The sequence below is a fragment of the Notothenia rossii genome (assembly GCF_949606895.1).
Source record: "Notothenia rossii genome assembly, chromosome: 6".
NCBI classification, from domain to species: domain Eukaryota; kingdom Metazoa; phylum Chordata; class Actinopteri; order Perciformes; family Nototheniidae; genus Notothenia; species Notothenia rossii.
In genome coordinates, this window is record NC_136909.1 from 8,733,867 (window position 1) to 8,760,404 (window position 26,538).

The 26,538-nt window shown below is 40.7% G+C and overlaps 1 protein-coding gene across 1 annotated transcript; it reads left to right on the forward strand.

Moving 5' to 3' along the window:
* Positions 1-299: 299 nt before the first annotated feature.
* On the forward strand, positions 300-26,538 carry mxd1 (MAX dimerization protein 1). The gene is made up of 6 exons (XM_079687728.1): positions 300-1,294; positions 1,904-2,003; positions 15,151-15,180; positions 19,924-20,038; positions 20,255-20,411; positions 22,312-26,538. Exons 1-6 carry the CDS (start codon positions 1,228-1,230, stop codon positions 22,506-22,508), a joined length of 666 nt encoding a protein of 221 aa, XP_079543854.1. The 5' UTR covers positions 300-1,227; the 3' UTR covers positions 22,509-26,538.

The window sequence follows — 26,538 nt, forward strand, 5'->3', positions numbered from 1 at the left end:
CTAGGCAGTGCGCCTGCGCAAATGTATGCTTTGTGATAGGACATTGAGAGTCCAATAATAAGAGAACATGTGATTCCGGCCAACCACTGAGCACGAAATTAGACAAACAACATCATGGCAACCAATCCTCGCCGTACACCGCGAACCAGCATGGCAGAGAGGCGTGTCGCCTGTCATTGAGCGGGCGTTGTCACTTTAGCTCGTGGGCATTGCAACCAATAGCATACAAGTTTACCAGCAAACAACCAATCACAGGATCCGACTGTTGAATGCAGAAACTGTCACCATCTTGGCTCAACGCTGTGCGCTTTTGCTAATGTGAACTGGAACCAAAATGGCGGAACAAGAGCCCCAGTGGCAGTTGGTGACGAGGCGTTGGTGATTGACGGCATACATATCCAGTAGGAGCTTGACTGGCTATGTCCAGTAGCCAATCGTATCGCAGTACACGGGAGCTTTGTGGTGAAGTCGGCTACAGTAGTTAACTGACGTTCAGATCAACAAGCCACTATTTTGGAAGCAGTTTGATAAACACTCACTGTTCCTCAGTTGATGTCAGTCAGCTATCTGCGTTTCCAGAGAGACATATCAGCGATAAACCAGCACAGAACTAACCAGCCACATAGCCCTGAACCGATAAGGTTAGAAGACTTCGTCGGTTGAACTTTTCAAGACAACTAGCTCGTGTTTTTTTTAATCAATTTTTACACCAACTGACGGCCAACGGTCGTTTTTTTTTTTGATTTACCTAATCTTTTACATCAACCGAGCTAGCAGTTTTTATCGTGTTAACGTGAGCTCATTTTTGTTTCGACAAAAAGGAACAATACTCGGTTTTCTTTGTATAAGTCAAGCAAGCCGTTTTGTTTTGTCAACAAGCTATTTTTTTCATCGAAGAACTACAAAACCAACGATATTAATCACTTTGCTTGAAAAAAAAGGGCTACAAGTGTTAGCGTTGACAAGGCACCTAACACTAATCCCTTGAACCGTTTAAACAGTCATTAAAAAGAGCCTGTCTTTTAACTGAATGGTGCTGATTTTAGTACATTTAACTTGAACATAACAGCGTTTGGCTCTAGGAGTAACTGCCTTTTTTTTAAGGAAATAACTAGAACAGCCACCAGGGTGTAAAAAGGCGAGCATTGGTAGAACCTGAGGCAAGTTGTGTACATCCAAGGAACCCCTCATCGGATTGTTACATTAATATCAGTGTTATTGTGGAAAATGGCGGCGATCGGAATGGTGCAGATGTTGATCGAAGCAGCCGAGTATCTTGAGCGCAGGGAACGAGGTAAAGTGTATTGTTTTCTACAATCTATGTTGTGTACAAGAACAATTACAATCACACCCCTCCCCCTCAATCATGCTTATGTAGGCAAGCTATTTTCAATCCTGTTGCAGGCAGCCCTTTATTTCTTTTTACATCCAAGTAATCGGAGCCATGCATTCACAAATGCAATGAATGAATCAATCAATGAATCAATATTCTGACATTTTTGGGAAATATTGCAAGTACAAAAAACACGTGCATTTGCCTTTTTTTGATGAATAAGAAGCATATTGTGCATGTGTAGTTAGATGTGCAGGGAGACATTGTTTTCATGGAGGCCCCTCCTTTCCCTCTGTTGTGGTTTGGTTGTGGGGTTTATTCCAGTTCAAGATGACATCATTGTCCAGGCTGAGGAGAGAAAATACTGTCTAAAGATACTGCATGAAATCCATCCATTGCATGCTGCATTTAATCACAAGACATTGCTACTGAATTCTTAATAGGCTTAAGATGAAATGTGGCACATTTTGCTGTACTACTGTTGTCAGTTTAGCATATTTTCACTGTGGCTATATTTTGCATTGCCATATATATGGACACGTGATAACTATGTTGTTTATTTGCTTGCAGAAGCTGAACACGGCTATGCCTCCATGCCACCCTTCATCAGCAGCGGAGAGACGGAAAGCTTGAAAAGGAAAAGCAAAAGCAAGAAAAACACAAGTAGCAGGTAAAGGCATATCAGCTCCTCATCGCCAGAAAACATGTTATCATTATTCACCCCTTCATTAAGGCGCTTATACTAGCCCCTCTTCAAATGTGTCCTGAGTGCAGCAAGATTAATGTTTCCTGCTTTGCTGTGTGCACATTTAAATTGTTTTTTTGGTTCTGCTATTAGAAATGTATCAAACCATATTCATATGAAATTCTAATCGCTACAAAATTGTGCTTGACATAACAGAAAAAGGTCCTCTGGTAAACAAGACGTGGCTTCATGTAGCCACTTAAGTCTTTTAGGTTAAGGCCCCCCTTGTCCTCTTCAAAGCATTTGACTGACCGCAGCAAACATCAGGCTGGCTTAAAGCAAAGGGTCACACTGTAAGGCAAACTGGGTCAGTCAAGGTGACTGTAGAAGACATGTCAGTGAAGGAACACGTCCTCAACACTCCAGTCAATGGACACTTCTGGACAAACACAGAATTCCATCAATCAATCAGATCGGGACAGATTTATGTTTCTCCCACACCCCACAGATCAATGCACGCTGCCGGAGTAGATTGCAGCTTGGATTTCATGCAATTATGAAAGTGCAGCACTGGTGGAACCTTATTCTAAACAACCTTAAAGTGTGTTTATTAAAGCTGCTCAAAAAATATACATTTTCCTAAAATGGTGGAGCATTTTGATCTCAGCAGTTACAATATAGAAATGTCCTGCTACTTCTGCTTACACAACAAGACATTTGATCATATCCTTTTGGACTTTGAGAAACTGGGATGAAAATGTTCTACTATTTTCTGACATTTTCTGACAAAACCATGATATATATTGAGAAAAAGATGTTCGAATGTACCATTAATAATCCTCAATTGCAAACCTAGTTTTTATATCCACAAGTGTTTTTGCACCTGAGACTCCCTAAATGAAAACAACAGAAGGAAACAGCTAATTGATGCCACAAAAGAAAGATTTATGCTTGATTTATGTCGGAAAAGTTGTCTTTTTTTATTTTAGATATAAATAATATGTTATAAAGTCTGAACAGTGACATTAAGGCACTTACTCCAACAGCAGGCATACATGGCGACCCACTATACTATATCATGCCTTCCTTCTTCAGAAAAAGAAGGGCCGACTGATTTAACACCTTCCAGTGTGTCGAGACGCATTTGATTGATGCATGTACAATAGATGCAATGATGTACTCGAGTTACAGAAGAGCAGAGTGGCAGCTAGCTCACTTAATGCATGTTAGCCCATTAAGATTGATTGTAGTCTCGGGTTGAACCCACATCAGGTATGTTGGTTTGAAGGCACACCATCCATCATCCAGCCAGTACTGGAATGAATGCGGAACACTTGACCTGAAGCATATTACTGTAATTTTCGGACTATAAGGCGCACCTGAATATAAGCCGCAGCAGCTAAATTGAATGATGTGTACATATATAAGCCGCACTGGACTATAAGCCGCAGGTGTTTTAATGTTTAATTACCATAAGGGTTCGTGCACAGAGGGGATTGTCGGGAAAGAGATGGCTGTTTAAGGAAGCTCCCATTTATTAACATTTCAACAAACAAGTTGAATATTTGCATAACGTATTCAAGTGTTACCATTTAGTGCAATAGTAGCTACAGAACATGTGCTGTGTAAACTGTACTGTATCACATAGCGTTTCAGACACACAAACTTTTCAACTTTCAAACTTAAACCTTTGCTCAAACTGTCTCGCTCTCGTAATGTCTGTCTGTCTTGCTCTCGTTCTGTCTCTCGTACCACTCTCGGTTCCACTTTTACTTTTGCGCGCTACCTGTCTCATTCTTTTCCGGCCTCCAGCTTTTCCTGCTGGAGCCCGCCGCTTAAAGGTGGGGGGCGCGGACCGGCCATAGAGCCCATAGAGTTAAAGGTGGTGGACTGTAACCTGTAAAATCCATAGATTTAGGAGGTCCCCTATTGGCCGTGAGCTGTAAAAATCCATAGATTAGCCGCACCGTTATATAAGCCGCATGGTCGAAAAATGGGAAAAAGGCGCGGCTTATAGTCCGAAAATTACGTTAATATGTTTATATACAGAACTCTTACCTTATATAATCCTAACGTTCAGTATGTCCAGATTTTGTTTTAACTTTCTGCAACAGAAACGCCCACTTCCTGTTTTGATTGCTGACATTTGCAGAGGGGATGTCTCAAGAGGTTAGGGCTGCTCAATTAATCATATTTTATTCGCTATTACGATTTTGGCTTGCAACGATTACGAAAACAACGTAATCGAAATAAAATGTTTTTTTTTGTATTGGTTTTTCAGTTGAATTATACTTAAAGTTCAGGGTAATCAACTGTTAAAAACATACTGTTCAATTTTATTTTTTCAATAAATGGATGTTTTCAAAGTAAATGGATAATCGTTTTTAATAATCGTGATATCAATTATTGACCCAAATAATCGAGATTATGAGTTTTGCCATAATCGAGCAGCACTACAAGAGGTCTCTATTATTTTTATTTTTGACACACCTGCCCCAACGCCTGAAACTGTATATAGGCATCAACTCTACAATTCAAATATAACCAACTTATCATACATAAATACATACATACATATATATATGGACATGACCTTGATCATTTTTGCTGATCTCGATTTTTTTCCCATTATCTTGCGATGCGTATTTTATTTACATAAGAATGTCATTTTTTAAATGATGGATGAACATGAATAGTGTTATCCCAAAAACTATAAGACAAGTGCTTTGCTCAGACATTTCAGATTACCAACAGAGCCCATGTTATTTATTGTTTTGTTTGTTTGGTGTTATTTTACAATAATATATATAAGTACAGTCCATTTGCAATAATTTATTTAGCATCATTTAATATTTGTTTCTAAAATGTCTTAAGATTGAAATGTTAATTCTTTGAAAGGGTGTTCTTGCATTTATATCAGGGTGTCCACGGGGTCTTAAAAAGTATCAAAAGTTGATAAATCAATTTAGCGAAATTAAGACTATTAAAAAGCATTAAATGGCATTTTCCAAGGTATTACATTGTGTAGCTTGTTTTCAATAAGTGTATAAATGGTCCAAAGAGGTTGTATTCTACAGTCTGCCTGAATGTAATCATTGCGTAGGTGTGTAGTGTGATTCTGTGTAGTTTATTTATGGCATCCCGTTGGATTTGACGTCATCTGAACAGGACATCGCACGCTCACTGCTTGATAGCGTGCGAAGGTCCATTTACGCCGGTTGTTAAACAACATCGTTATGGGGAAATGCAAGTTTGCGTCCAAATGGTTGGAAGATAAGGAGGAAGGATAATCAATACTGAATATAGTAAAGTGTGTCGCCAATGTAACCGGTTAGAACTCCAAGTGGCGATGAGGTCTTAAAATGTATGGAAAGGGTCTTAAAAAAGGTCTTCAAAGGTATTACATCTGACTTCAGGGTTCCTGCATATACCCTGTCCATACTATTTTATAATATTTATACTAGTGTTTAGACTTAAAATGACAATAATATTGTTTATAACAGTTCATTTTGTGACGATACATTTTCCTACAGAATTAGCTATCGCCACAGGCCTAGACAAAACTGCTTTCATCCATTTTAAGTTTGTTCAAATAATGGAAACACCGTGAATGTCTTCAAGGACCAACGTGCGATGTTAGCCACATTGGTAAATTAGCTAAAAAGATAGCCATATAAGACAGCTATCATTGCCATTAATTGCCTCGTCAAACTACGAAAACGTTAGTTTGTCACAAAATAAATTACACTTGTTTGACTTAGATTCGAGGGCATGGGCTTGAGCATGATGTAATTATGTTATCTATCACATTCGCTAACCTGTCTGCATTTAATTTCTTTAAACAGCTCTGGATGCCGGTCGGCGGGTGCTTAGCCAAGTTTGATGTGTTGGCTCCCTTGGTTTGTAGGGATCTAAAACATTTCTCACAGACAGGCCTCGTGGTGTCCGTAGGCTTGCCCTCACTGTCAGAGATATAGCTCAAATACTTCCAAATTTCGCTTCTGGCATCTTTTTTGTCAACAAGCCAAGGCGCAGCGGCAGTTGCACTCCCACTTGCAGCCATGCTTCTCATGTAGTTTGCTCACTAGTGATGTGTCGGTCGCGAACGAGCCGGCTCCAAAAGCCGGCTCTTTTAAGTGAACGAAGGGAGCCGGCTCGCGCCCGTGAACAAGCCGTTTTTGTTTTTTGTTTTTGCGGAGGGATCTAGATCGGCATGAAAGCACATTATGCAATGTGCACATTATCCCGCTTATTACACGGCCACATTCTCAACAAAGTAACGAAATGACTCCCAATATTAATTGAAATGCTTTTACGGCTTTAGAAAATGATTTTATTGATTTAAAAAATAGTTGTATTTATTTAAATTGACATGCATCCGCTAAGAAAAATAGTCCGTTGTTACCGTTTTCTTTTTTTGTTTGTTTATTTATTTTCACTATGTTATTTATTTATGATTATCCTTAGGCTCAGCAAAGATTTGATGTCAGCTGTTGCTGTCTTTTTTTTTATAGTTAATAGTTACTGAAATAGAGCCCTGCTGTTTTGTCAGGGCCTTTTCTTTAAATATAATTTTAAAATGTCGATACAGTAGCCCCTTTTTTAAAATAATTTTTATAGGTGTTGCTATCTGTTTTGTGTAGCGTGGTTTCTACAAGCAAGTCAGTGCATTAATTGGGTGGTATCAGAGAGTTACAAGGGTCTGTAAATGCAATGAAAACATTTGGCCTCAGCAAACCATTTATATTAAACATGTAATATTTACTTTTGAATACTTCAGTACAAAGGATGCATTAATATGATATATGTGTACACATATACATCATTCATTACTCATTAGTCAAAACAGGGCTACATTTGATTTCATTAAAAGGTATAATATGTGGTAAACTGAAGAGCCGTTTGGGAGCCGAAAGAGCCGGCTCTTCTTGGTGAGCCGAGCCAAATGATCCGGCTCACCAAGAAGAGCCGGAATTCCCATCACTATTTCTCACATGCTCTGGCAGCTAGCGCGTGGCCGCGTGCACGAGAGAGGGGAGGGGCTTAGAACGTGCTTGAGAGGGGCGGGACTGCAGGCACGTCTGCAGTGCAGGGAGTGGAAGCAGAGCGCTGAACACACACGGCTCTTATTAAAACGGCGCTTTCTCACCGGAGTACTTTCCCCCGTCATTCTTAAAGTACCGATACTAATGAAACGGAGGAATCGTACCGTTTTTAACGGCAGGGTATCGCGGTACCTTTCAAGTATCGGTACACCGTGCAACACTAATATCCAGCTATAAAACCCACTGATCTAAAGTTACACTGATGCAGACATTTGAGTGTTCAATACTTGTCAAATACAGTAGCTTGGCGTGGGGAAAAAATTAGGGGAAGCCAATAATACGTCCTTTCTTTTGGGTCGGGGATGTGGTGGTCAATGTAATAACGTAACCAGATGAGTGATTACAGCACCCGGTATCATTTTACACACATTTGTGTCATACAGATGCAGGACTTACACACGCCTGTTATCTAACCGTCAGGTCCGCACACGCTCTCCAGCCGAAACTCTAATAAGCATTCATTCACAAACTAAATCAGGAGACCTTTAACGTTTTACGTTCGATTCGCTCCTTTTTTCCTCGCTGTATACATCTCATCAGATTTATTTTTAGTTGCTGCTGTGGTGGAAGTTTAATACAATTATTTTGGATTAAATACTCCAAATCTCCACCCTCCATAATTGCACTTGCTTCAGTTGCTTGCTACTTTCTAACGGCGGTGAGAGTGGTGCAGTGACGCTATCTATCTTCTATCGATTAGATTTATGATTAGAAAATTATAAAAGTAGGGTAGACATGTGGATATTATCCGACTGAACAAAACGTGCATTTTAACAGGTTCGTTTTCCACTGACCTTATTTCGAGCTATTTTCCAAAATCCTATGGAAAAAATCCCATTGCTATTTTGTCGAGGGAAACCGAGCGCAGCTTACTTCCGCGTTTTAGGACGCGTCACTGCAACACTAAGTTGAAGGGAAGCCAGCCGCCTCTGGCTTCCCTTGGCATGGCTCTGACTAATCACAGGTTGGCAGGGGCATCACGTTGGACTCATCTGATTGGTCAATCCCTCCATTTTTTTTCCAGCTAGCCTCCTCTCGCAACAGAGAGTGCAATCTACTGTTTCACCATAACACCTAGAGGGGCGCTGTTTCACTCTTTGTAAAATACTCAATGAGAATGAGGGAGAGATGGACCGGCAGCAACACACAACAAAGAATTTCCGAAACTAAACTAAGTGTTTTCATTTATTTATTAAAATTATAACTACAATCCGAAAAAACAGGGGAAGCCTGGCTTCCCTTGGCCTCCGGGAGAAAACGCCACTGGTCAAATATTGCTTCATTGGCAGATTATTTCTTCAATTCATATTTCTTCAGTCTGTACAAGTTTTAAGGGAAATGGCGTTCATCATTTCCCAGATTCCAACGTGACACCTTTAATTATTAATCGAAATAAAACAAATTATACTTAAAGTTCAGGGTAATCAACTGTTAAAAACATACTGTTCAAATGTTTTCAATAAATTGATGTTTTCAAATAAATGGATAATCGTTTTTAATAATCATGATATCAATTATTGACCCAAATAATCGAGATTATGATTTTTGCCATAATCGAGCAGCCCTAACGAGTACGGGCCCCTTCCTACCCAAATATAAACAAAAAGAAGACCTTACTCAAAAGAATGAGGTTTAAAAAAAGAAAATCTAAGACTACATAAACCAAAGCAACACACGATAACAACAAGTAATGTTAACAATCCTTGCTCATCAGATTACTAATAGTCATTTTATTTTTAATATAGAATCTGATATAGGCGTGGTAAAGAGTCTGATAGGGTTGCAGAATCTTAAGAAATCTGCAATATTAACGAAAATGTCTGATCTTTTTAAGTGGGCTGCAGCGATACATTTCCATAAGCCATTTTGTGACGCAATTCCTGGCAATGCCTTCTGAAAAACCTCTTTTGAACATTTCTTTAATGAGCAATACTGGAAGTAGGATTCCTTAATAAGCACATTTACAGATCTAATGGGAAGACTGCTCTTTACAAGGAACTAGGTGTCACTGAAATATTTGGTTTAGCCTGTTGACAGGGTTAGTCGGTTGGGCTTGGCGGTGATACATCTCTATTGTTCTTTCGTATCCAACACTAAAAGATGCAGGGTGTGAAGTACAGTAGGAACACACCTGCCTCCAGCTCAGGACATGTCTTAACATGCTTAGCAGGCAAAACATTTTTAGACACGCCTAGAGAAGAACATGTAAAGTAGACTACGAGCTGCTGAAGGTCTGTCCTCCTGCCATAAAACCTTTTAGCCTACCAGCACTTTGACCATTTTATTTATTTAACTACAAGATTATGTTAAGCAACCAGTTGCTCATCTGTGAGCTCTACTATATTACTATAAAAGGGCTTCAGAATTGTAATTAATAAGAGCTTGTGCTCAGCCTTGATGATTCGATATGGTGTAATGTTGGACCTTGATCATTAATAAGCAGACCTGCACTATGACTGAACGAACTTTGCTCTCCAGGGGGGAGGGGGGATTTCTGCCAGAGAATACTATTAATGGAGCAGGCGTGATAAGTTATTTTGTTGCTTTTAAGACTTGAAATATAGGGCAGGCAGGCACTTATATATATGAAGCCACTCAACCCAGTACGTTGAAGCTCCTCCAGTTTCTGTTGTTTAACCAATGGCGTGGATTTGTGAGTGGTGGGGGAGGGGAGTCGCTGTGATTCTGGTCTGTATGTGTGTCAGTAGTACCGACTCCCCCTTCCCCCTCATCTCTCTCTCCCACTTGTGTTTTTCTCTCTCTCCTCACCTCCTCCGCCCCTCTGTTTCTTTATTTTCTGCTCTATTCTCACTCTTGGCAGGTAGTGGAAAGCACCAGCTCCTCCATTAAATGGATGGAGAGTCCTCCCCCACCCTACACACCCTACACAAACACACTGGTAACTACAGTGCACTATGGAAATCATACTGTGATCTTGCCCTCCTTGTTGACCTGGCAAATCGAGCCTTTCCATGCTCTCCACCCGGTGTTGTTGTTCAGGATGATGTGGTTTACTTGGGCGAGGCTTCAGAAATGAAAATACAGGTTAAAGGTGGATTCATGTTGTAGACCGAGCACTGGTGAATTATCTAGACGCAATTCAGGTTTTCCATCCAGTATAATCTTAAACTTTCCATGAAGTACACCATAAGAGATTACAGCCTATGTGTTGGTCTTTATCCAGGGAATTGTATGGCAAGATTAAAATCTGGGTTAAAGGTTTAGACTATATTCAGACATTATTATTATTATTATTATTATTATTATTATTACAATATTATTCAGAAATCGATACGGTTTAAATCTGATATTCCAATTTAGGCCCTAATCGATGGACAAGATACTGAATCCCAAATAGCTCCCAATGGCTCGGCCAACGGTGTCTAAACGCATACGGTGTCAGTCTCCTGAAGAGCAGGTGGCATCTTGTATACCAGGGAGGCGTGTGGCGCAGTGGATTCCCGAGTTGGTGTTCGGATCAGGGGGGCACTGGTTCAAACCCCACTGCAGTCAGCATGTCGTTGTGTGTCTGGGCAAGACACTTCACCCCAAATTGCTCCTGTGGGGATTGCCCACAGTATTGAGTATGTTAGTCGCTTTGGATAAAAGCGTCTAACAAGTAACATGTCATGTAATGTATGGCATCATCTGCCTTCAGGGTATTAAGCAGTTGGTACTTACACTGTTGCAAAAGCTCTCCAAGTCCTCACAATGACCAGCAAAGCATTGTATAAATGCAGCCTATTTACTATTTACATGTGAGATATGTTTTATTCTTAGTTCAGGATCCTTCTTTGGACATGTATACAGCGTATTTGAAATTATTTATCTCAGTTGAGTTTTTTTACTTTTGACCTATTCAGTATTACAAATGGATTATCCCATAACGTCAGCCATTGGTTTCTGAAGTACCGTTGTGAAGCTCAAGATGTTAACAAGGTGTTAACATCTTCGCAGAAACCGCCTTACCCTTGACTGATCTATAAATGGCCATCGTTGTTGGAGCCAAGCCCTTTTTATAATGTGTGACTTCCAGCCTTAATATAATTAAAATGCGTGAGTTTTAACATAAATAATCTTCCAATTACGCAAATGCTGTGACATTAGTATCCAGGAGCCGTTTCACAATGCTTTGAGAGGTGTTACTTCTCTTAGTTGACGTATAAGGTCTCAGGAACCAGGGTACCCAGTCACTTTGTTCAAGTGCATTGCTACATAGTGGAATGTGGTTGCATTACTAAGAAGAGGAAGTAATTCGAAAGAGCAAATAATGACAGTCAAATAATTTCCTCTTATTTAAAGTAAGGCCAACTGCAAACGTATTATCCAAAATGTCCGTTGGAGAAATTGTTCTTTGCATTTTCACAGTTTACAAACCCACTTCCGGATTCAAGTTTGACCTACCATACTTTTAGTTTATTTGTGTAGATTCAGTTTCTTGTGCAATGAGGTATTACTAGCTAGGCTAAGCTACTAGCTAGACTAGAGTGATATGTAATTAGAGCAATCCATAAATAAATAAGGGTGTCCGCGGGGTCTTAAAAAGTATTAAAAGTTGATAAATCAATTTAGTGAAAATTAAGGCTATTAAAAAGTATTACATTTTCCAAGGTATTAAGAAGGTCCACAGCAACGACAACATGAAACACCCTTTAATTGACTGAAACGACATGTCGGGAAACCCCCTCAAGGCAGCCCCATGCATAGCGCGCCGTAAAATGCTGCTTCTTATTTTAAGTTTTGTTGCCTTGCTCCGCTCTGTGGGGGGGGAGAAGAGTCTGTCGATGGGGATCAAAGCTGTTCGGTCCATCATGCTAAGTGCTAGCCAGAAAGCCGCGGCGTTTAAGTCCCGACTCTCCCGATGGCCAATCCGTGCCTCCCCTGACTGCACGTCGCTGACACACACCGCTGCAGTGCAGACTCTGCACGGAGGAGCCGCGAAGGAGCAGCGGAGTCTGGGCGATGCTGCTCCTCCAAGGAAGAGACACACGTTCACTAAGCCAAAAATATATCCAGTCACAGAGATCTTCTATTTTAAAGTAAAGTCAACACATATCGACCCTAAATATATTCTATATTAAGAACGAGAAAAGTCTTAACATATATATCGTTTTTTGTAAACATATGACAAATGTGTGAGGGTGATGACGTCAGAGCATCGTCCTATGTGCCGGGGTAATTGAACCCCTGGGTATTTGTGAGGGAGCTCCTATATGGCATTACCCCGCTGAAGCTCACCAAAGTTTAATATATTTCATAGTTCAAAGTTTTGTCAATTGTTTTTTGTTTATTGGTCAAATACTGGTTTCTGAGGAGTTTTACTGGAATGAAAGAGCACAGAGTACAGAAGCAACAAAGCAGCATACTGCATTAAACCTGACCTTCACAGAGAGGTTGAAGTTCATGTGGAGAGGAGGCTTCAGTGGTCTGTCTGCACTCTGTTTAGTTGTGCTATCTTACAATCAATATAGTAAATGTGAGGTAAAGTGTGTCGCCAATGTAACCGGTTAGAACTCGAAGTTGTGATGAGGTCTTAAAATCCAATCCAATCCACTTTATTATTATAGCACATATTAAAAACAGAGGGTTTTATGGAAGTGCTTCACAGCAGACATAACATTATAATAAAATATAATATTACAATAATAGATAAAAAGCGTACATAAGAATAGATAAAAGGCACATAAGGGCTATGGACAAACAAATAAAAGCATAACAATCGATAAAACACAGCTCAAACTGACTCGAAAGCGAGGGGAAAGAGGTGGGTCTTAACGTTTGAAGGGTGGGCGACTCGTTCCAGAGCCTGAAGACCCACCCAAAATGTATGGAAAGGGTCTTAAAAAAGGTCTTAAAAGGTATTACATTTGACTTCAGGATTCCTGCATGTAAATCCACATTAGACAACTCATAATTACTCAGTATTACTCAATATCAGCTGCTGTCATGTCATGGATGCAAACGTTGGAGGTGTAGCCGGTTAGGGCAGGCGGTGGGAGTTGTCCCTGAGTCTGAATGTAGCCTGAATAACTGGGATCATTTCTCTGCAGCAATGTTATGTCACCAGCGGCTGTCTGCCCGGCGCAGGAATGCTCTCTGGCCGGAGGGGGCGACTGACAGAGAGAGCAGCCAAAACTGAAACAAGATACACACACACACACACACACACACACACACACACACACACACACACACACACACACACACACACACACACACACACACACACACACACACACACACACACACACACACACGCATATTGCTGATCAGAGGATAGGGGACCACAGTATTTGTAAGCTTAGTCTAGACCAAAAAAAGCCACTTTGATCTGTTTTTAGTGGTACAATTTAGTCTTTTGGAAAAATGATCCTGCAGTTAGCTGTCTTTTATTGACTCCAGGTCCAACACTTTTTTTTCTTTTACCAGTGCAAACTCTGACACGTGTTGAAGTGAATATATAGCAGATTAAATCAACAGGAATGTGGTCAATTATTACAATTGAATAACAGGGAAGACAAACTAAACATTTTCTCTCTTTAAAGCCACCAGACTCCAATGGCAGGAACAGTCATTTTACTTCCCAGATCATAACAAAGCACAACATAAACTAAATCACAGTAATCAACCCCTAATCTTACCAAAGATATGTGATTTACAAAGTCTGTGTAAATCTATCCACTGTTCCAACAATCAACAACTCTGGTTTGAGAGTGTAAAGATAGACTGAATAAGTAACCAATATAAAAAAGATTGTAATCACAATAAGATTTTCACTGTTACTAACCCTGCTTTTGGTGCATGTGTGGATGAGAAACACCAGGGAGAAACGCAAACCTTCCTATACATTCTAATTTGGTAGAAAGTGGCATGAGTGAGTGAGAGCCCTGTGAGGATCAGGGCGGTGACAGTGTGTAGCCCAGCTGAGCTGAAGGTGCCGAGGCTATTTTTGGACTTACTGTAGGGTGAGGGGATCAAGAGGTCAGGTGGAGGTAGAGGAGGGTTCAGGCATGCTGATCTTTGCCTCATGCCCAACTCCTAGGGCTGCTCGATTATGGCAAAAATCAGAATCACGATTATTTTGGTCAATAATTGATATCACGATTATTAAATACGATTATTATGTCCATTTATTGAACTTTAAAACAAATACAAATAATAATTTGAACGGTATCTTTTTAACTGTTGATTACCCTGAACGCATAATTCAACTGAAAAACCAATACAAAAATAAATGATACGTTTTTATTTAAATTTAAATAAATAATATCAAAAATAATAAATACCAATAAACAAGATCAACAAATATTTTGGAGCGCACTTCCACAAGCTACTAAACATATATACCGTAAATATGATAAATACAAATAAATGAGATCAAATATGTTCACAACCTAGCAAATCCAAATAATCGTTTTTTTCGATTATGTTGTTTTCGTAATTGTGGCAGGCCAAAATCGTAATTGCGATTACAATACGATTTAATTGCACAGCCCTACCCACCCCCGCAACCCACTACCCTTTTACACTTCATTCCAAAGACTACTTCTAACCCCATGTCTGCACGCTCTCTCGGTGAGTGTGTCGCTTTAACACTGCAATGCAGGAGTCATGCTGGCCACTCGCACACCTCCATCTCAGTTTACCTTCAGCACTGTGTCTCCCCCCCACCCCCGCCTCTCCCAGTACTACATGCACAGTGGATAATCTGCCAATATGGAGGGCTCAGTCCCTGGCTTCTGTTTCTAGTTACTGTTACTATGTTTACCTGGGGGCCTCTCCACCAGAGTGTGGTCCTTAAATAAGCCTTCATTGAACAAGCCTCCGAGCATCCGAATATCCAGCTTTTTGATTTTTTTCTCTCGAATCTCATTTTGTCGGTAGTTCTGACTGCTCATAAACTCCCACACAACCTTTTCTCTGTCTCCCACTCCTCTGCAGAAATACCTTGGACTGCATTGATGGCTCACAATGAGAAAAACCTGTTTAAACAGAGTGTTTTAATCAAATGTGTTTTATCTCTGCAGGTCTACGCACAATGAAATGGAAAAGAACAGGTATGTGGAAGTGACCTCATCTCTGTGTGCATATTTGTGAATTGTGGAAAGTGTCTGTTTAATCATTGGAACATTGAAAATATTTCCATGTAATCAGATGAAAGAATCTCTGTTAAATCTGGAGGAAGGATTTACACATGATGAATGTCAATTCTCATTTTAGATAATCAGGGTGTTATTACATTCAAGGCTTTTATTGTCACGTGCACATTAGCTACAGTGTTGATATGGCAATGAAAAACTTAGGTCACAGGCTCCTCCAACAGTGCAACATATATATATATATAGGACATAGAACAAATACAACATATTAAAAAGATGCATGAAAAGGCTACTAAGTTATTGTTAAAAGACAACATTTCCTCCTTTCAATTTGGCGTCTTATTTGGGATCAAGATATATTGCTATTCCATATTAAATAAAATAGCCTGATTAGTACTAAAATAAAAATATTATTTAATATAATTGTTCCTTTCTGATTTAAATGAATATGTTAGCAGTTGGTAAACAGCATACCTTCTCAAAGCATGCTGATGTTAGCATTAAGCTAAAGGCACTGCATGTCCAAAGCTATCCGTATACTACTGCTGTAAAACACCAAATGAATACTTTTAATATAAAACTCTTTGGCTAAGATAATACCACAGGCTGTGAGGTTGAAATGAATCCAAAAAATAAGCCTGCTGTTCCTCAGGCCTTATTTTTGATTCAGCGCTTCCATCCGGCCTGTGCTAGCTGATCCAAAGCAGCAGCCTGAATAATGTATCGCACCGAGGCCTGTGTCTGGGGTTTATCCCTCTGCATGTGTGGAACACCTCGAGCCCAGCAGTCAGTCACAGTAACGACCAAAGCCCGGCGTACCACTCTTAAGAACATTCATAGCCTCAAGCCACCTTCTCCCACCACTCGCTTGATGATAGAGAGCCATGTTGGGGCGGATAGAAAATTACTCACGGAGGCTAGCAAAACCAGAGGAGTGCAATAAGACCCCTCACACCGTGCGTGCAGCAATACTGGCTTAGTCAAATCTCCACACACATTGTTTGTGTGTGTGTGTGACACGACTCCAGCTGGCAACACACCTTTGCTGCTACATGCTAGTCCTCCCAGCTGGTCACGTCCAGTTAGTGTTGTGGTCCAAAGGTCGGGGGCAGTGGGGTTTACTGCTACTCGGGGGAAAGTGCATCACGCTGCCCTAGATTTAGTTTTCAGTTGGACTTAGGTGTAGGCTTAAAGATCAACCATGTTGGATATGAAGGGACACCTTGGTGGTCTATAACGGTTTATTAACCATTTGTTGCTTATGAAGCAATCATCTTTGTGACTCCTCCAACCAATGATTTAACATTATAAATATGGTATGTTTTGATTCATATGCAACAAATGGTTAATACACCCACTGACCCACATTATGAATCCTTTATACGTCTTAAACTTGGCTTCAGCTTTAGGAACTTTGTCCTAAACATGATGATTGAGACACTTTGGTTGTTCTATTAATCAACTATTCATTCTTGCATTAGCGCCATTCTTCCTGATAATTCATGAAGTACAACCTGAATTAATTCATGCTTTCTAATTTATTAAGGCGTGCATGAATGAATGAATCCATGCACGACAAAGTGGTCTGAAGCGAGGTGCATCTTCATCACTAACTGGGTCAGCACTCGCACCAGTCATGTGCATTTAAAAAGAAATCAGAAGTCCTTTATTTGTCCCTCAGTCAAGAGACAGTCTAGACCAAAGACTAAATGAAGAAGGCTAACATAATTTAATAATGAGGAAAACACACATTTACTAAAAGCAAATCAGTTCACCACCCTGGTCATAATAAGAAGCGCAAGTAAGTGAGCTGGTAGTTAACAGAGAAATGTAAGTTCTGGCCTTCACCTGATCCTCGTCCACATACTCACTCGCCTATTAACACAAAGCAGCCACACTGAACGAGAATAACCTGCAGTGGAAAAAGCTCTGTGTGTCACAGCCACACCCCGAGTCTTCATCTGTCATTTAGAAACCATGTGACCTGTGCCACTTCCTGATTCTGCTGCTGGCCCTCTGTGCTGTTCAACAAACTTTAGCCAGCTTTGCTTATTATGTCAGGAAAACACAGCGAGGTCATTTTCATTTTATGTAACAACAATGTTCATGGCCTTTGGACTCAGCTGAGGAGTTGCTTTCAGCCGAACACTGCTTTGTATGTGTGTGTTTTGAAAAAGGGAAAGGGGCTGGGATTGTATGTATGCATGTGTTTCCTCTGCACAGTCAAATCACTCTTCCCTCTCACCATGTGTTTTACCTATCTATAAACCTGAGAAGTTAAAAACGTCCTAAAAACATTGTTAAGAAATATGTATACGAGCATTCAAAGCAAAGACTCCTAATCAGGATTACCTTGCAGCAAACTATAAATGGATAGCTCATCCTGCAGGCTCTCAGTTGCCAAAACATTTTTAACACTGAAGAAAGAGTCTGACGTACACACGCGCCCACTCACTCGGACACACACTCAGCTGAGGCTGGAGTTGTGTGTTGTATAACATCGGGGTCAAGTGGTCGTCAACACCCACCAGACCGAAGCAACTGCCAGCTCAGAAAGGCTGCAGGAGGAAATGTAAATGTGAGCCGTGTTAGAGGACGGCTGACATTAATAACGAGCTCTGATCTGAGAATATGTCACTGCTGATCTTTGGATTTCAGCACATTTTACAGAGCACTTTTACACTGTTACTCGAATGTCCTACGCGGCAACAGTGTGTGGTAATGTTACGAAGCTTCAGAAACACTCAGGAGAGCGTCAGCAGTTCAGGAAACCACACATGGGCAAACGTTTTACTCACTGCCTCCTTTATGAATAAGTAACTCTAGCATTTGAATAAAAAAGCAGAGGGACTAAAGCACATGCACAGTGGCTCTGATTAAATACAAATAGCTCATTGAAGACCTGCAACTAACGATTAGTTTCATCATTGACTAAGCTGTTGATTTTATAGTTTGATTAATTTATAGTTTTGGCCTAACATCAAAGTCCATTGTTTTGTCCCCGCTTTGAATTGGCAGCTTTCATGTCAGAGAATAGACTCCAGAAATATTAGGTTATATTTTATTTTGGCACAGTTCTTCTAAGGGTGCTTGTGTATTCTCAACATCCTTTTTTTTAGGGTCCTTCAAATAATAATAATAATAATAATACAAAACAAAAAACCCTTTTTCGAAAAATGAAGATTTGAAAAAGGCACGTTTATTTATAGAGCACCTTTCAACACAAGGCAATTCAAAGTGCTTTACAAAAATGAAAGACATTAAGAGCATTAAGAAACATATTATAAGATGAAATTTAAAAACACTCATTTAAAAGCAAAGATAATAAAAGTTAAAGTGCAGTTTAAGATATGAATATATCAATTAAAAGCAGCGGCAGAAAGAAAAGTCTTCAGCCTGGATTTAAAAGTAGTAAGTTGCAGCGGACCTGCAGGTTTCTGGGAGTTTGTTCCATTTTGGAGCATAATAACTGAACGCTGCTCTACCATGTTTAGTTCTGACTCTGGGGACAGAAAGCTGACCAGTCCCTGAAGACCTGAGAGATCTGGATGGTTCATCATTTAGCAGGAGGTCAGAAATGAATTTTGGGCCTAAACCATTCAAAGCTTTATAAACAGCAGCAGTGTTTTTAAATATATTCTTTGACACACAGGAAGCCAGTGTAAAGACTTCAGAACAGGAGTGATGTGATCCACTTTCTTAGAGTTAGTGAGGACTCGAGCAGCGGTGTTCTGAATCAGCTGAAGCTTTCTAATCGATTTTTTAGTGAGACCTGTGAAGACACCATTGCAGTAGTCCAGTCTACTGAAGATAAAAGCATGGACAAGTTTTTCTAAATTCTGCTGTGACATTAGTCTTTTAACCCTTGATATGTTCTTTAGGTGATAATAGGCTGATTTAGTAACTGTTTTAATGTGACTGTTGAAACTCAGGTCAGAGTCCATGACGACACCTAGATTTCTGGCTTTATCTGTTGTTTTGAACATTGCAGACTGAAGCTCAGCGCTACATTTTATACGAAAAAGCTACTCATTTGGTATCTTAGTGGGAGTAGTTAAATACATTCAGATGATTCTTTGTCTATGCAATACATATAAGAAAATCCATCAAAAAGTCATATTTGACAAAGAAATACCTGAAAACTCCATATAAACATACGCCTATGCATAATGCTGTGCTATACTTTGCGGCTACACGCCGTTGCCAAGCAACGCTTATTATTTAGGTCCTTTGATAAGCAGGCATTCATATCATTAGCTAGAACTAGCTAGATCTGATAGATTTGGACATAAACGCGAGTGAAGTATAACCGGACGCGAGAGAGAGAGAGAGATCAGAGACCTGCTGCTGCTGACGGAGAACACGCAGCTCTGCATCGTTGAGCGGAGCCATTTGAGAACCACTGGCTTAGTGGGACTAGTTAAATACATTCAGATGATTCTCTGTCTATACAATACATATAAGAAAATCCATCAAAAAGTCATATTTGACAAAGAAAGACCTGATACAACTAAGAAAACGCCAGCAATAAAACATGAGATGTGGTTTAAGGCTCCAAAGAATGTTCTTCATTGATTGACAAACTACTCTTTCCAAAGCTAAGAATGAACTTGCCTGCTCAACTTCAGCTGCTTGTGTATCTGACAGTAAATAAATCAATAATCATGTTTCCCTCTCTTTGTTTCTTCTCTCCTGTTCCAGACGGGCAAATCTACGGCTCTGTTTGGAGCGCTTGAAATCGCTCGTTCCCTTAGGAAAGGATGCCAACAGGCACACCACCCTCAGCCTGCTGATGAAGGCCAGAGAACATATCAAGGTGTGGGGCTTTAAAGTGTCATGGTGTGTAATAATGCAGAGGTTAAAAAGCACAGGTAGGTTTATCGGTGCATCTCTAACTAGAAGACCTCTACTAAAGACTAGAGGGCAATCTGTGAAGTGCTCTTTCGGGGGAAGGAAGGTGGATTGTTTTGGATGTGATGAGGGTTACTTTAAGGGTTGAGTTTTGACCGCTGTGTTGTTCTGCTCCCGGCAGAGGTTGGAGGAGAGCGACAGAAGAGCGCAGCACACGATGGATCAGCTGCAGAGGGAGAGGAGGCACCTGAGGAGACGCCTCGAACAGCTGGGGGTGGAGAGGACCCGCATGGACAGCACCGGCTCCACCCAGTCCGACAAGTCCGACTCTGACCAAGGTACACACACACACACACACACACACACACACACACACACACACACACACACACACACACACACACACACACACACACACACACACACATACACATACACACACACTACTGTGCCTGAGAAAAGAGATAAAGAAGGGACAGATGAAGACAGGGTTGCTTTCACAGATATTTAGGATATTCAAATATCAGCTGCCCTGACTGTACGCAGCACCACGCCTTGTTTATTCAGGTAAGATTCAAGTAGTAATTAAGGTTAGGCGATGGGTTAAAACTTTCCAACTGACACCATCAGCCAACATCGTAAAACACTTCATTCAAACTTGACGGAAACTAAATAAAACTCACCCTAACTTTGCTAGTCTTTTAAAAAATTCTAACAATCACCAACTCTGGATTTGGTTGAAACAAACCATTAATCAAGTTGAAGTCACTCTCATTTTAAACAGATACACTGTTTCCCCCAGCTGTCTCTCTCTGCTTTCCATTAACAATATAATGACGAAAAAAGCCAAAAATTAGCTTTTTACCAACTTTCAAACCTAAAAAGATAATTTATCATGAGTTTGTTGTTTGGTATAAATAATCTAATTTCACTTGATACTGATATCATAAATTACATTGTTTTCGGGGCTTTACAGTCTGTACGGATCAACAAGACATGAATGAGAGAATAAAAAACAATAAAATGACAGCATAGATAATCCAAATGATAAATGATATGGTGTGACACTGACATAATATCAATGTCATACCAAAGCTTTACCATCACAATCAACATGTGTCCCCTCTGTGTAAAGAGATTCTGAAAGTTTCAGGAGAAAAAATGCTCTCACTTTTTGTCCTGATCCATTTATATGTAGCCTTTTATTTATCCAGGTTAAAACCCCATTGAGATCAAAGATCTTTTTTACAAGGGAGACCTGCCGATATAAAAACCTGTCTGAAAATGAGCTGATCAGATTTGGGCCACTTTATGATGTCATAACTATTTTTAGTCTTGTGTAACCTAACCATTAGCCAATCACCAACCAAGGTTACCCCCCCCCCCCCACAATAGGATAGCAATAGCAAGTAGTCAGTTTACCTTCGGTTGCTATGCTAACATCAGCCATTTAATACCGGAGACACTTTCATAACAGCGTTGTGATGCCAAACAGCGTCAATTCAGACTGACACACATACTTAAGGGGAGCTGGGGATGTGTATCAGCTGCTTGTGTGACAGTCGGACAGTGAATACTTTAGAGAGGCCGCTCTAAAGTATTAGCCAACCCGGAGCTAACGGGAGAATAAACTCCTGTGGAAGAGCAGCCAGCACTGCAGCGGTCGGTAAATGCCGCTGAAACACATTAATGAACAATAAACCACGGCACTCTGGAAAAAAGTATAAGCTTGGAGAAGTCGTTATTTTATTTAATCTGATTTCGTATGATTAAAAGCAACACGATCATCGACCAGACGCAGTCCCCCGTTGTTGTTGTTGTTGTTGTTGTTGTTGTTGTGAGCGCCGTTGGGGAGCAAATCAGCGATGTAAACGGTGACGTCATGACGCAGCAGCGGCTGCACCAGTCGGGCTCTGGGCGGTGTGAACAGAGCTGGAGCAGAAAAGGGAAACCGGAGCTGAACCAGAAAAGCTCTAGCTTGGAGCTAGAAAGGGAAAAGCGCTGGTGTGAAAGAGGGGTGTGGGGAGGGGCTCCTTATTTTCATCTAAAGTAACAGACAGAGAATCAGCACTTTTGAAACAGGGCTGAAACAGAGGGGATTATGGGTAATGCTGCAATGATCTGTTTGGTGATTCAGCCAATCAGAGACAGGTTTTGTATATGTCTGAGACCTATAATGTATTGATGAAGAACAGTATAATAGGGCACCTTTAACCGTGTTGTGTCTCCTGTGAGCAGAGGACCTGGATGTGGACGTGGAGGGGACGGACTACCTGCTGGGGGACCTGGAGTGGAGCACCAGCAGCGTGAGCGACTCGGGGGACGAGCGGGGGAGTCTACGCAGCAGCTGCAGCGACGAGGGCTACTCCAGCGCCTGCCTGTTGCGCCTGCAGGACACTCAGGAGATCGCCACGCAGCTGGCCTGCAGCCTATAGGCGCCAAGCCCCGCCTCCTCCTCCCCCTCAGCCAATCCCGTCCCAGGATGCCTCACCACTCCCTAAATGCGATCTGAGACCCCCCCCCCCAGCCCCTTACTTTGACCTCCATCCAACACCTTTTAGACACACCCACCCATCATCAGCGGTCAGTCATTAAGGTGTCCCCTGCTCTGCTCTGCACCAATCAAATGAGTGGGATTTTAAAGACACTCCAACCCCCCCGTCACTCCGTCCATCCGTCAGAAACACAACTTTCAGCCAGAGAATGTTACTACACAATGCCCCACTGCCTCTTTTTTTTATGCCTCAAGAGACATGGGAAGCACTTATGAGATTTCACACACACACACACACACACACACACACACACACACACACACACACACACACACACACACACACACACACACACACACACACACACACACACACACCCCTCCATCGCTCCTGGTTTGTCCCGTCCTCCCAAAGGTGTGACACTGACATGATGCAGGGCTTTTTTCTGCCCCGTCATGGTACTTTTGCACCTACAGCAAAAACAGTTTCATCTTTTTTCAAATGCTGTCCCTTAAAAACTTGAAGGTTTTTACCACTACAGTAATGTTACAAGATGAGCTGAGCGTTATTATTATTTCTGGCCTACACTAAAGCTGCCTGTGTGAGGTGTGACTTGGGGCCGCCAGCAATACGTCGCTTAGCACGCACCCAGGCATCGGCAGGCTCCTAACTTTATGATTTTCTGTCCACACCTGCCAGTTTAGAGAGTACAAAAACGTAAAAAAAACAAACTTTGTGCGGCATGAGATTGTGAAAGGGAGGGTTTATGGGATGGGTTTTTAATGTTGTTCTCCCTCTCTCTGATGACTGTCGCGTTTTCACAGCATCCTTTTATCGTAATGTGTGTTTGTCACGTTTTGAAGGGGTTATTAGCCGGTTTGGGAACTTTTTTAAAACGCCAGCCACCGGGGCCCGATGCAGGTTACATGTTGGCAGGTGCTGGCACATTTTAGTACACGACTTCCTCTTGTTCTTCACTGCCCCGTTCAGCAGGTGTTAACAGGGAGATCTACTGAGAGAACATTCCATGTGTAGAGAGGACAGATAGGCAGGTGAGATTATTTTCACGAGTGAATGTTCCTGCCATTTATTTATGAAGGAGCCCAGATTGTCTCTCCTTCGTCTTGCCTTCATAGCTATTTATTGTTTCTGCAAAAAAAAAAAATTAATGTAAATAGTTTACAGAAATATCTCTATGTCTATCAACAAATGTATTTATTAGATATGCTAAATATATAGATGAATATATAGAAATATATTTAATTAGTCATTCTACTTGTGAGAGTTTCCGATGTGTAGTGTTGTTTGCACAGCCTAGTCAATCCTTAGAGTATTTAGAATCGTCTCTTGTGCCTCGAGGCTTTTGTTCACAATTCGGCACGGTGCTCATAGGAAATGAAATGTTTTTCTTTGTGATTGGTCATAATTTTTTCGCTGTTTTCAAAAAGCCAACTCGCCCTTTTTAAATGGGGAGGTTATAAAATGACAAAAAAACTTGAATAATTTATTAAAAAATGGACTTTAAAAGTCCATTTTAAAGTAAAAAAAAAAAGTATAAAAGAGATGAGCTGGTGGCCAGGGTGAGCGTGGAGATGATTCTTCTGGCAAGAGCTGCGTTATCTCCGTGCCGAGGAACACAAAAACAAAAATGGCCGCCTCGTGAGAATGTAGCGCCTTCTTTGTTCGGTTCAAAAATCATCACGGGCAGCAAAGGGGAGGGTCTTATGAATGTAAATGTCCTCTAACCCTGCAGTGTAGCAGCCCGTCACCAAAGGAACCTCCATCCCACATCCACCCACCGCTCACAAGTCTCATTGAAAGCATGAATCCGAAAAATAGATTTAGGATTGTTTAGTGTTTTGACTGTGGAATGCTGCTTATTTTCAAATTTGTTTTGTTGTCAAATTGGAAAACCTTTTCAAACGGAGAGGAGCTATGTTGCCTCGTTACGAGGAGAGCTAAAGGGGAGACGTAACGGGGCATAAAGTGTGAGTGAGTGGGCAGTTGTGTTCACTGAAATGCCATCTGTCAGTGTGTGTGTCTGTGTGTATGTGTAAACGGTATGTGTGAGTGTGTGTTTCGTCGCTGTCTTCAGAGAGACGTTTTTAGGGGTGGTAGAGGGTGGGTGGTTTTAAAATTATATTGTAAGGCTTCGTCTCTGTTTGCTAGTCAAATGCAAAAAAAAGTTCACTTCATGTATTTACCTAAAGCATTAATGTCTGTTGAAGGGAGTCTCCTGTTTCCTCCTTTTTCCATCCATCTCCTGTTGTGTTTCTTCCGCCTGTGTGTGTGTGTGTGTGTGTGTGTGTGTGTGTGTGTGTGTGTGTGTGTGTGTGTGTGTGTGTGTGTGTGTGTGTGTGTGTGTGTGTGTGTGTGTGTGTGTGTGTGTGTGTGTGTGTGTGTGTGTGTGTGTGTGTGTGTGTGTGTGTGTGTGTGTGTGTGTGTGTGTGTGTGTGTGTGTGTGTGTGTGTGTGTGTGTGTGTGTGTGTGTGTGTGAAAGAAAGTGTGTGTGTGTGTGAAAGAAAGTGTGTGTGTGAAAGAAAGTGTGTGTGTGTGAGAAAGAAAGTGTGTGTGTGAGAGAGAGAAAGTGTGTGTGAGAGAGAGAAAGTGTGTGAGAGAGAGTGTGTGTGGGGAAAATGCTTGATTTTATGACAAACCCTTTTAACATTTAACCAGTTGCAGTTTGGCGATATCAACAATTCCTTTTCCAAAATCAAACATCCAAAATGTAATTCTGTCTGTAAAAAATAACTGCATTTCATTTCTTGCTATTTAATTTGTTTTTCTAGCTTTCACCATTGACTTCTATTCAAAGTCAATGACAGATTTAATCTGTTATTCATCTTTGACGTGTTATAATTCAACATATCTATGATGTTATTTTGGCTAGTTGCAATTTTAATAAGGATATCTGCAACCCAATTCTCAGAAGTGGAGATGTTGTAGATAGCTTAATTTATTCTTAATTTATAAATATCTCATGCTCTGACTAGTCCAAATGTACTCAATTTAGATATCTAGAAATATATATTTCAGATATAATACAATTCTTACTAGTAAAGTAATTATATATTTTTAAGATTACACACCTAAAATACAAAATGTAACTACAACTACTACTTGTTGTTACTTCTCAGAATTCAATTAAATACAAAATAAAGCTGCATATTCAAAATGCTGTTGAATATATCTGAAAATTAACTATTTCTTTTTCAACATGGGGAAATTCAATTGTAGATATCTTATCAATTACTACGTGTGAAAATGTACTTGAGATGTGTGTCAAAGATACTCTTTAATTTAAAATTCAAACTACTAGTAACTAAATCACTGCTAGCCAGCTCTACTGTTTACATTTGAAAGGGTATGCCACACAAGAACATGTAACTTCCCCCCCCCTCTCTCACCCTTCCTCCCCCTCTTAAAGACCCGGTGCTCTCAGCCTCAGGACGCAGGCGTGGAGTCTTTAAAAGAACAACACTTTAAGATGTGTACTAAGCATCAGGAGAAACTCGTGTATATTTGATATTGTTTGTTGTTGCACATTTAATGTCCCTGCATACAAAGTGGCTGATAATGCCTTAAAACACGACCTAACAGAAGTATATATGATATGTATGAGTGTATATGATATATTTATATCGACGTGTATCACAAGGGTCATTCCTTTCATTGTCTCAGGCGTGGTGCTTTCATGCAACACACACACACACACACTGTGTCATAGCTCCATGGACATCGTTGCGCCTGCCGCCTTTCTCAAAGGTCAAATGTCTGTTTGTTGAACAATAAGGGGGGCGTTTTGTGCACCTACTTTTTAAGAATTGGATAATTTGGACACTGTCTTCTAAAGAAAACGCTTAAAATGTTGGGGAAAATAACCTTTTGAAGTGAGTTGTGGAGCATCAATTTGTATTTGCCATTGATATTAAAGGAATCAAACATTGGAAACCCTTGTTTACCTACCTAA

Bases quoted from the DNA above. Each gene is read 5' to 3' on its own strand.
- mxd1 (XM_079687728.1), top strand. From the start codon at position 1,228: ATGGCGGCGATCGGAATGGTGCAGATGTTGATCGAAGCAGCCGAGTAT. The intron at 2,004-15,150 runs GTAAAGGCATAT...TTATCTCTGCAG, and splicing joins AAGAAAAACACAAGTAGCAG to GTCTACGCACAATGAAATGG. The intron at 20,412-22,311 runs GTACACACACAC...TCCTGTGAGCAG, and splicing joins CAAGTCCGACTCTGACCAAG to AGGACCTGGATGTGGACGTG.